Source organism: Lactuca saligna, chromosome 8 (genome assembly GCF_052625555.1).
Source record: "Lactuca saligna cultivar CGN05327 chromosome 8, ASM5262555v1, whole genome shotgun sequence".
NCBI lineage: Eukaryota > Viridiplantae > Streptophyta > Magnoliopsida > Asterales > Asteraceae > Lactuca > Lactuca saligna.
In genome coordinates this window covers 74384495-74396320 of record NC_136424.1, presented here as the reverse complement: position 1 = coordinate 74396320, position 11826 = coordinate 74384495, and the positions used below count along the sequence as shown (strand labels likewise).

Below are 11826 nucleotides of genomic sequence, written 5' to 3'. Positions count from 1 at the left end.
TTATGATATTTAATATATAATTCTTTTCATTATGATATTTACTAGAACAACTAAATACTAAAATAATATAAAATATTTAAAACTTTAATTTAATTAAAATGGTAGAATGACATATTATTAAATAGAAAATGACTAGTATTCAAACCAACATATTATAATGATTAAATATAATATGTTAGTTATCTTTTGATATCAAATATCATATAATCAATTTTGAATGGAAACACACGTCCAAACACCATGAGTTTAATAAATCCAAAATTTCGAAATTAGGTTATTTTCTAAAAGAAATACTAAATACGGATACCTCAAAATACCCTTCAATTATGTACATTTGTTTCGTTTCCTACTATGAAATACATGCATATCGTCCAATTTAATAACCGATGACATAACATATTCCGGTAATTAATCATTGTAATTATATCATATTACAATTGCCCATTATCATATAAAGTTCTATATAAACATGGTTTGCAAAACAAAGTTTAATATAAACAAAAACACCACAAAATAATTGAGACATTAGTTCAATTGAATGGTATACATTCACTAAAAATGGGAAGAGTTCAACTTAATTTCATTGTCTTCCTTATTTTTGCATCCATTGCAGTTATAGAACACTCGATTGTAAGTGTGTGTATATATATGAATTATAGTTTTCGTTGTAAATGTGTATCAAATAATTTTTAATTTTTACATGTCTTTTTGTGTTCCAAGCCGGAAGTGAAGGTTCTGTACCAATCGAACGTAAATACTAATTTTTCATTTATCATATTTTCTTGAATAAAATATTTCTTTTATTATTATTACTATTATTAAAAGAACATATGTTTATATATTTTTGTAGTATGCGCTTTCGCGTGTTCAATTCGTTGTTCCGCAACACACCATCGTAGTCATTGTATGGATGTATGCGAAGAGTGTTGTGGAAAGTGTTTATGTGTTCCTTCCGGTACTCTTGGAAATAAAGATGAGTGTCCCTGCTATAGAGACTTGAAAACCAAGGATGGACAGTCTAAATGTCCTTAAAACCCAAAGGATATAAATGTAACCCTTTTCTTTAATTTTTGTGTTTTTCATTTATGAAAAGATAAATAATTGCATTATCTTTTATTTTGAGACAAAGTTGATGTGTATTCGTTGTTGTTTTCTTTTTCTTACCGATATGTGTTATTTTTTAAGATAAATGAATGAGAATGTTCAGTTTCAGCTTGATGAAGCATTTGAACGATTTTAGGAAGCTATTTCATAAAATTGTGATTATCTTAAAGAAAAAACAAATAAGAAATTAAGGAAAATGAGTAAACATCTATATAAGGGTTCGATTTAATCAAATGGTTTGGAGTCCAACTAATTGTTGGAAAATAACTCATTAGTGTGAACTTATGACTATTTTTTCATGCTAATTATATGTTAGATATAGTTATATTTTGCATGATAACGTTTTTCATTGTGACATATCAGGTCCCTAAACTTTGAATAATGTAGTATGATGGATATAAAATTATTCTATAATTTGAGGGACTAATATTGTATGGTTGCAACTTTTTGTTTCTTGATGAATAACTAATTATTACCCAATTAATGAACAATCAAATGGAGACTCAACATTTCTCCCTTACGTTCAAACACTTCCTATAAACAACATCATGATGAGTACAAATAGGCATCAACATCTCCATTCGAAATCAGGAAGACACCATTAATGTAAGAAATGGAATCAGATTATAGCCTCGTGTTCGACATCATTGAATTTATTATTATTTCCATAAACTTGATAATGACCTAACACAAATTAAGTTTTATCATAAATTGTTTAGGGTTGTTTTCTTGATAAGCGATGCACGTAATACTAAACTTTATAAACAACTATCATGGTCATTATTGTTGAATTTATTTTCTGAGTGTGTCTCCTTTTTCCAGAAACGACTTTATCATGGGGCTCCATCTGTTCTCACTTTTTGTTTGAGTTTATCAAATTAGTATATACATAAAAGCTTAAAAGGTTAGGGAACAGTAAAGTTTTTTCTCTTTCCTGTTTTGCCACCAAAGTTCTTCTTCTCTTTCAAACGCCATACAGTAGATCTTATTCTTCTCTTCCTTCTTATCCCACTTTTCCCACCGCCACCTCTTCCACCCAATCAGATGTTACACCGCCATTCTCTTTCATCTTTTGGCACGCAACTTTCTTCCTTTCATATTTTGCCACTCAATTCCACAAACCGCCATACAATTCCTCATTCTTATCGTCTCTTCCTCACACCCATTAACCGCCTTTCTCCTCTAATACGGTTCCTTTCGGTTTTATTTAATTGTTTCCCCTTTCTTCTTTACTCTTCTTTCCTGTTTGCTTCTTTGTGTTTCTCTCTGTTTTTTTCTAGGTATGTTGTGTACTGCTTCTTAATTTACTGATGTTACAATCTGATGTCGGGAATCATATGTCTCTATTTCCGACTCCATCACCACCATACGACGTCTTTTTTATTATCCCAATCTTCACCTAATTTCTTCACAGTTCTGGCTCACAACTATTTACTGTTGCAACATTTCACAGAAGAACACCCACCAAACTCCTCCGCTAGACCGACTTTTCTTCCTCGGCAACACCGGTTGCTGCTCCATCTCTTCCTTTACGCTTAAACAGTAGTTACCAATAAAGGATCAAAATTAAGGTATGTGTATACATTTTAGATTTTGTATTTTTTTTTAAAAATCTACTATAATAAATGAAGATCAATTTTGCCAAATGTGAATCTCCCATAAGTTTTGACACTTGTTATTTTGTAATATTTTTAAAATAAAATAAAATCCATATGTCAATTTCTAGATTTTTTTAATTTTTAAAATTAAAGCCACATAAGTATTATGTATATATATGTAAAGTATTAAATATAATAAATGTAATAATAAATTGTAATTAATATATTTTTCATTCCTTATTTCAAAATTTTATTTTAAAAAATATTTATTGTTTTCAATTTGATATTTAATATTTTTTTAATCAAACCATGTATTACACGAGTTTTACACTTAGTGTCATTATATGAGCACTATGAGTATGGATATTGGTGAAGGTGAAAAAAGAAGTTAATTTCTTAGTGTTTACATTAAAACTTAATAATCTTAATTCTTGACTTGATAACGCCTAAAAGCCTTAAAATTATGTTATTATCATGCAGTGGAAGATGTTTGTTTTGCTGCCTTAGTGTAATGTTTTAATACCATAATTTAATGTTTTACAATTCTAACGTAGACATATGGATAACAAACTAATTACATCCAACGAGTAAATATTTTTTATTTTATTAATTTTCAAAGCTGCAAATTATAATTAATCTAATATGAATGACGAATGGGGATGTAATCATATTTAGCTCGTTGTTGGAAACATTGATTATGGTAGTGAGTACATAACTTGTTATAAGTATATTAGTTTTTGTTCATATATATTTATAAACAATTACAAAGATTCCATATTATGTAAACTGTTTATATATATATATATAATATATATATATATATATATATATATATATATATATATATATATATATATATATATATATATATATATATATATATATATATATATATATATATATATATATATATATATATATATTAGTAATGTCAAGATGTGGATATACTATATTCAAGGTAAGTAATATTTTAGAATTTCCTTCTAGAAAATGGATAAATCATGTTGTTAGTATATATATACTGAGTCATCCATTCACATACATTTATATATAAATATTTTATGATTATGTGAAATATTATTATGAATAGACACGTTGTATATTTTGCATAATGCAATGACAACAGTGGGTTCAAGTATTCATTATACACGATCTATACACATAAGCCTATAACTGTTTGATGTTGTGAAGTCGTAAATAAATATATACTTTTCTGTGCACTGTATTTTTTGTTTTGATTGGAAAATATTACACCAACTATCATGAAACAATGTAAACTCATTGGGTCATTCTAGTTGCCAATAATCATGAAGAACATTGTATTATTTAAATGAAACTATGCTTTTACTACAATTGCTTATGATATTATGCTTCAAATATGTCTTCATTGTTTATACAAATTTTGAACAGATTATTAATTTGATAAATTTTAATTTTATACTAAATGATAAGTGCTATCTTTAATGTTGAGTATAAGTGACCGGACAGTTTGGCATTTGAGTTTATTGAACACCATATTAAGCAATTTGTTGAGTTGTTATTCAAGAAACCCAAGTAATAGATGATTAATGACTTATGTGGTGAATTTTAAGCATAAATATGTATTTCTGCCCAAAGGTGATTGCAATATTTATATAACGGGTTTGCTTTTTTAAGACACAATAATGACAAATAATATTTAATAATATTTAATTATTTTGGATTTTTATTATTTAGTTATTTTTATTATTTATTTATTTTTATTCTTTCACTAAAAATGACAAAAACATAAAGCCATTTTGAGTATATTAAAATTAATCACTACTTCGGAATAATTTTATCTTTGGAATCATCACAAAAGAAATAAGGTGTAATTTTTATATTTAAAGGTGAAATATTTTTTCACAAACTTTTTTTTATATTATTCATTTATAATAAATTAAATTTTCATTTTTTTTAACAACTCTTTACTTTTAAAAATGTTATTTGTTCAAAAATCTATTTGTTTAAATCTTCCTTCCATATTATATATATATATATATATATATATATATATATATATATATATATATATATATATATATATATATATATAAACTAATTCATCATGATCTAAAGTTCTGATTTTGTTATTTAAATCTTTGCAAACCGATTTTATAAGATCACTCCCATAAAGGTTTTAAATTTTATTTCATTAAGAAAATTCTTTAAAAATTATACACATTCGTTTCATAGATTTAAGAGAACTTTAGCTTCTATTACTTTAAAACCATATGTTTATTCTTATTTATCTTCAAATGGATCATCCATTATGGTTATTACCTATCGGTTCATGGCGGTCTTTGGATGTTCTAGTTTGTACTAACTTGTCTCCTAAATAGTAAATGGTTAACTTCTCCGCTGATAATTTGTTACTTAAGGAAATTGATGACTTATAACTAAAATTAGTATTCGAATATCATGTTTATTTAGCAACTCATACCTAAACCATATCATTTACTGACACAAGTTCCGATTGTAGAAGCTTACTAAAATTAATATTCGAATATCATGTTTATTTAGAGACTCGTACCTAAACCATATATTACATTCACAATCATATGATGTTTCATCTATTTGTTCTCTTTTATATAAAAGAAAAGGAACCAATTTACAATGATGTTCATCGCATATGTTAGCTAAATGATAAAATTCTATCAGTTTACCATGCAGACGCTTAACAAAACTACACTATATGTTTCTTTGTTTATTAAGCATCGAATTGCCCATCCTAAGTGAATCTTTATCTTTGCAAAAATTAGTTATTCTATGATCAAGATATTCCACTAGTCCCTTCTTATCTTCGAGTCTATTTGTAGCTTCATATAAATGGGACTTGGACTTTTCTGCTTGACTACTCATGGAGATTAACATGTCATTAACATAAGCACATGTATTATCAAACTCAAATAAAACATCATTATAACAAGATGAAGGAATTTAAAATGACTTAAGAAGATCACACACCTTTGTAGTTATCGGTTATTTAGTTAAGCTTGTCGACACAAAACACCTCCCATTGATCTCATCTTCTTAAACCTTCTCATCCTCTTCTAGTTTTGCATACATTGCTCCATGAGTCGAATTTCGCATCTCATCATCATCTGTACCGGAATGCCAGATTTCATATGTGCCCTCTTCCTTGTCATATCCTCTAGCCACCAAAGAAACTCCCTTCATGTGAGATCGAATCTCCTCAAGCTTCTCAACATAGTAAGCTTAATCCTTGATTGTTTCCTTCTTCTCTACTTTCTTCCTCGGCATGCAGTCTTTTGCTAAATGGATCGACCCATTGTAGTAGTTACAATCATAACCTAAGTCTCCTTTAAGTTTCAGCTCCTTCTTCTTCTCATACGAATCCTTAACATCGTTATTCTCTACTTTAGAATCATCCTTCATACTTTTTTCAGATGAACTTTTTTCTTTAACCTCATCGTTATTCTTGAATTTTGGATTAAAAGGCTTCTTGATTTTTTTATCACTTTATTGTCTAAGTAATAAGCAACAACTTCATCATCCGAGTTAAACAAAAAACCTTATTCATCATTTTTGGCTTCTTCAACAGATTCGACTTCAAATTCCTTTACTGCAACTTTCGACACTAATGCCAAGGGTCCACCTAAACTTAATTTACTTTCTTCAGCAATATCATTGATTTCACTTTCATGAGCTTTCAAGACATTGTACAAATTGGCAAGTGAGTAACCATCGAAGCTTCCTTAAGTCTTAATCATCAAACTGATGTTCCTCCACTCCTTTCGTAAGCCCATAAGAAACATGAGATTGAACTCCAAGGATCAACGAGGCACTACATATTAAGAATACTTGAAAACCGGTTAATTCAATCGATCATAGTACGATTCGATTGATTCATTGTCCTTTTGCTTGAATTCTCCCAACTTTAGCAAGAACTGGTTACATAACTCTTCTTCGTCTTCTCATTAACATGATACTTCTCCTTAAAGGTATCCCAAATCTGCTTGGCTATAGAACATCCACAAACATAGCTGTAAACTACTAATGGAAGAGCACCACATAATTCACATAGAAATTTCTTATCGTTCGACTTCATCTTGTTTCCTTGCGTGATCATATCTTCATTCGTAGTAACAGTTCCAAGAGTAACAAGCATATCAGAAAGAAATGGATTTTTATTGATCGATCACATCAAATTGTCATTGATCCCATTAAGATAGTCTTCCATTCTATCAGCCCATTGCTCATAATACTATGGAATCAACATTGGAATCTTTGTTGACGATCCGAGAAAGTGAGAGAAATTCCTCATTGTGTTCTAATTGAAATTTGCCATTATTGTATGGATTTTAGAAGAAGGATGATTTGAGACTCAAATAGATATCTAAGAATGAAATCAATCAAAGATTGATAAAAATCAATCAATCTAACATGCAGAATGCATAATCTATTTAATACATTCGATCAACACAAGTTTCGTGATTCAAATTGCGGAAGATTTTGAATTGGAAAGAGTGATTAAAAAAAATGAGAAACCTCAATCGATTGAGTGAATCCTGCTCTGATACCAAATGAAGTGTGTTAGGATTGATTACGAACACAAATGATGTTATGAAAGCAATAAAAAAACACAATATCAAAATATGATCTGGTTGGCTCAAATATTAGTCTGAAAGAGTAAAATAGTTAATACTCTTCCTCTATTCTATGTACCTATCCTATTTATAGGATACAATCATACATAGAAAAAATTACAAGGACTCAAAATTCAAGTATTGAAACTAATATGCCTTGTAAATAGATAGTGTTTAAGTCAAGCTATTTTCGACACATTACAGACTCTGACTACTTCGACTCCTCACTATACACATTCGACCCCTACAACTTTCAAATGGATTGTCAATTATGGTTATTATCTACCAGTTCATGATTGTCATTTGAATGTTCTCATTTGTACTACCTTTTCTCTTAGATAGTAAATTGATAAGTTATCAAGTAATAATTTTTTCCTAAAGGAAATAGGTGACTTATAACTAAAATTAGTATTCGAATATCATGTTCATTTAGAGACTCATACCTAAACCATATCATCAATGACACAAGTTACGATTGCAATTTTTTACCAAAGTGACCGCGGTTGCTTATAATATCACATGAAAGTAATAGTTTTCAAACAGAAAAATAATATAGATGGTCATTGCATGAGAAAAAAAATTACATAAAGGGTCTATGTGTTTCAAAGACAAATTAAGATCATCATCATGCTAACTTTAACTTCAAATTGAATACAATCTCCCACGGTAAACCTCATATATATATATATATATATATATATATATATATATATATATGTATATATATATATATATATAATTTAACATTTATCCTAAACTATCTAATATATTTTATAAACCCCTTCACACACACACACACACATATATATATATATATATATATATATATATATATATATATATATTAATGTATTTGTTATGGATTGTATTAAGCTTTATTATGATACATAATATATAATTTTTTCATCTTTGATATTTACAAGAATAACTAAATAAAAAAATTAAAAAAATACAAAACTATAATTTAATAAAAATGATAGTATGACATATTATTATATAGAAATTGACTGGTATTCAAACCAACATTAATTTTATATTGATCATATATAGTATGGTATTTATTTTTTAATATCAAATATAATATAATCAATTTTAATTGGAAACACACATCCAACCATTATAATTTTATTAAATCCAAAATCTTCAAATTAGGTTATTTTTTAAAAAAAAAATACTATATATGGATACTTCAAAATACCATTCAATTATGTACATTTGATTTCGTTTCCTATTAAGAAATACAAGCAAATCTTACAATTTAATAACCGATGACATAACGTATTCTTGTAATTAATTCTATGTAATTATATCATATTTCTATTTACTATTAACATCTAACATCCTATATAAACATGGTTTTCAATACAAAGTTTCATATGAACTAAAACACCACAAAACAATTGAGACATTAGTCAATTCAATCGTATACATTCACAACAACAAATGGGAAGAGTTCAACTTAATTTCCTTGTCTTCGTTATTGTTGCATCCATGGCAGTTATAGAACTCTCGATTGTAAGTGTGTGTAGATATAGAAATTATAGTTTTCTTTGTAAATGTGTCTCAAATAAATTATAGTTTTACATTTCTTTTTGTTTTCCAGGCTGGAGGTGAAGGTTCTGTACCAATCGCAGGTAAATGCTAATTTAGACTTTAATCTTTTTCTCAATAAAATATTTATTTTATTACTATTACTATTAATAAAATAACACATGTTTGTACATTTTTGTAGAATGCCCTTCTGCGTGTTCAGTCCGTTGTTCTGCAACACACCATCGTAGTCATTGTATGGATGTATGTGTAGACTGTTGTGGAAAGTGTTTATGCGTTCCTTCTGGTACTCTTGGAAACAAAGATGAGTGTCCGTGCTATAGAGACTTGAAAACCAAGGATGGACAACCTAAATGTCCTTAAAACCCAAATGGGAATAAATGTAACACCCTTCCTTTAAGTTTTTGTAATTTTCATTTAAGAAAAGATAAATAATTAATATATCTTTTAGTTTGAGACAAACTTGATGTGTATTCGCTGTCATTTTCTTTTTCTTATCTATATGTGTTGTGTTTTAAGATAAATGAATGAGAATGTTCAATATAAGCTTGATGAAGCACTTGCATGGTGTTGGGAAGCTATTGCATAAAATTGTGAGTCGCTTAAAGAAAAAAGAAAAAAGAAATTAAGGAAAGTGAGTACACATCTACATAAGGGTTTGATTTAAGCAAAAGGTTTTCCAACTAAGTGTTGGAAAATAACCCATTAGTGTAACCTTATGACTATTTTGTCACGCTAACTATATGTTAGGTATAATTATATTGTAACGACCCAATTTTCACGTCCAGAAATTTCGTTTTTAAAACTTTACTTAGAAAACACTAATAATTAAAACATTGTTTAATTAAACCATTTCACATCTAAACCCAAATTTGAAATCCACAACATGAAAACAACCAAAATATCAGAGTATCAATCCCAGAATAAACTCATAACTGCGGAAACAAGAGTGTGTGTGTGTGATATGCTGCTACCGCGCCGACTCCTTTCCCTTAGCTGACGAGGTACTTGAAACCAAAACTGAAAACTGTAAGCACGAAGCTTAGTGAGTTCCCCCACTGTACCACATACCATATAATCACATAACATACATAAATGGTCAGGCATATCTGGGTGCCCGACCTACCCCTTCGGTCCTCTCGACCGGATACTGCCTAGCATATCTAGGTGCTGGCCTCCCCTTCGGTCCTCTCGACCGGATATTGGGGACTATTTCACCCCCTACTACTACCACATAACGCATATATTACATAGTCTATCTAGCATGGCTGGGCATGACCGCCCCTTCGGCCCTATCGACCGGTATGCTAGGGGACTATCTCCCCCTACTGTCACTAACACATAAACATAACACAGGTAGTAGTAACCCTAGATGAATATCACAAAGACAATCATCTAATCACACATCTCCTACTGGTGGGTGGGCATTGTGGCCTTAGACCCACCGCTACTGGAAGGTAACTCACCTCAAAGTAGCTGCTGAACTGATCGGAAACTAACTGTCTACTGCTGCTACTGCTTCGGACGTCCTCTGGCTATAAATCCCACAAAACGATCAGTCAAACACTGCTAGATGTTCTTATGGTAAAATGACCCTTTTACCCTCGACCTAGTCGAAATCCAAGTCAAAGTCAACTTCCAGTTGACTGGACTCGCTGAGTCCGCGAGCAACTCACCGAGTCCTTCCCTTACTAATCCGGTCCCACTCGCCAAGTCCCTCTCTCCACTCACTGAGTCACCCTTGACTCACCACTCGGGACTATGGGGCCGACTCGAGTACCGACTCGCCAAGTTTGAAGAACAACTCGGCGAGCCCCAGGCAATCTTCATAGGACTCGCCGAGTTGTTCATCCAACTCGCCGAGTCTAAGACCATCTTCATAGAACTCGCCGAGTACCACTTTGGGACTCGCCGAGTTCCTCGACCCATTTCCCAAACAGGCCAGATCTGAGACATGCAATGCTTCAAAACCACAGATCTATGGTCCTAGGGTATGTTTACCACGTAAAGTTGCAAACTTTACGTGCATGCATGGCCCAATGAGCTCAAACATGCAATTCCAAGCTCTTTAAGAGGTCCTACACTCAATAGGGACCTCAATCACCTCAACCACAGAGACTTTATGCTACTAGGATGTTCTAAAGGTCCAAATCTGAAGTCCTAGCAGAACATTAACCATAAACACATAGAGATTTAGGTTCTTAGGGCTTAAAACCTTTTTTTAGGGACAAGAAGGGGGTTTAATGAACTAAAGATCAAGGTAGGAACTTTTCTACCTGAATAGAAGCCCCTCACAGAGTAGATTCTGGATCTTCTTCTCTTCTTGCACTCCTCAACCTTCTCCTTCTTCTCCCAAGCTCCAAACCACCTTCAAAATGCTAAAAAGATCACCCACAAGGACACAAAGGGCTAGGGTTTCGTTCTACAGACCTCTGGGAGTGCTAGGGGAAATGGAGGCTGGGTTAGATCGTTTAAATAGGGTGCAAACACCCTGGTTAGGGTTTCCGTCCAGACAGGGTCTACTCGCCGAGTCCTACGACCCTACTCGCCAAGTAGCCAGAGTTGATCCCGTGACTAGACCTGCTTCTACTCGGCGAGTTAGTCATTCAACTCGCCGAGTCCAAGGTTAAAATGCAATACATAAGGAGAGTTAATAATCAAAAATACATACCAGCAACCAGGTGCTACATATATATATTTTTTTGATAACATTTTTTATATTGACATATCAGGTCTCCGAATTTTAAATTATGTAGTATGATGGATATAACATCGTTCTATAACTTGATGGATAATTTTTGTATGGTTTCAACTTCTTGTCCCCTTATGTATAAGTATAACTAATGAATCTATTACCCAATTAATGAACAATCAAATACCCTTACGTTCAAAAATCCCTATAAATACCATCATGATGAGTACAAATTGGCATCAATATATCCATC

The 11826-nt window shown here is 30.9% G+C and overlaps 1 protein-coding gene across 2 annotated transcripts; it reads left to right on the top strand.

Moving 5' to 3' along the window:
- Window positions 1-2078: 2078 nt before the first annotated feature.
- Window positions 2079-9332, top strand: LOC145011894 (peamaclein-like). 2 transcript variants are annotated; one of them, XM_078970644.1, is made up of 3 exons: window positions 8726-8845; window positions 8934-8964; window positions 9063-9332. In XM_078970644.1, the coding sequence occupies exons 1-3, from the start codon at window positions 8774-8776 to the stop codon at window positions 9242-9244; spliced, it is 285 nt and encodes a 94-aa protein (XP_078826770.1). In that variant the 5' UTR covers window positions 8726-8773; the 3' UTR covers window positions 9245-9332. The 2 variants fall into 2 exon arrangements, 1 of the variants encoding a protein (XP_078826770.1); XR_013664312.1 differs by lacking the exons at window positions 8726-8845; window positions 9063-9332 and adding an exon at window positions 2079-2675.
- Window positions 9333-11826: the final 2494 nt, after the last annotated feature.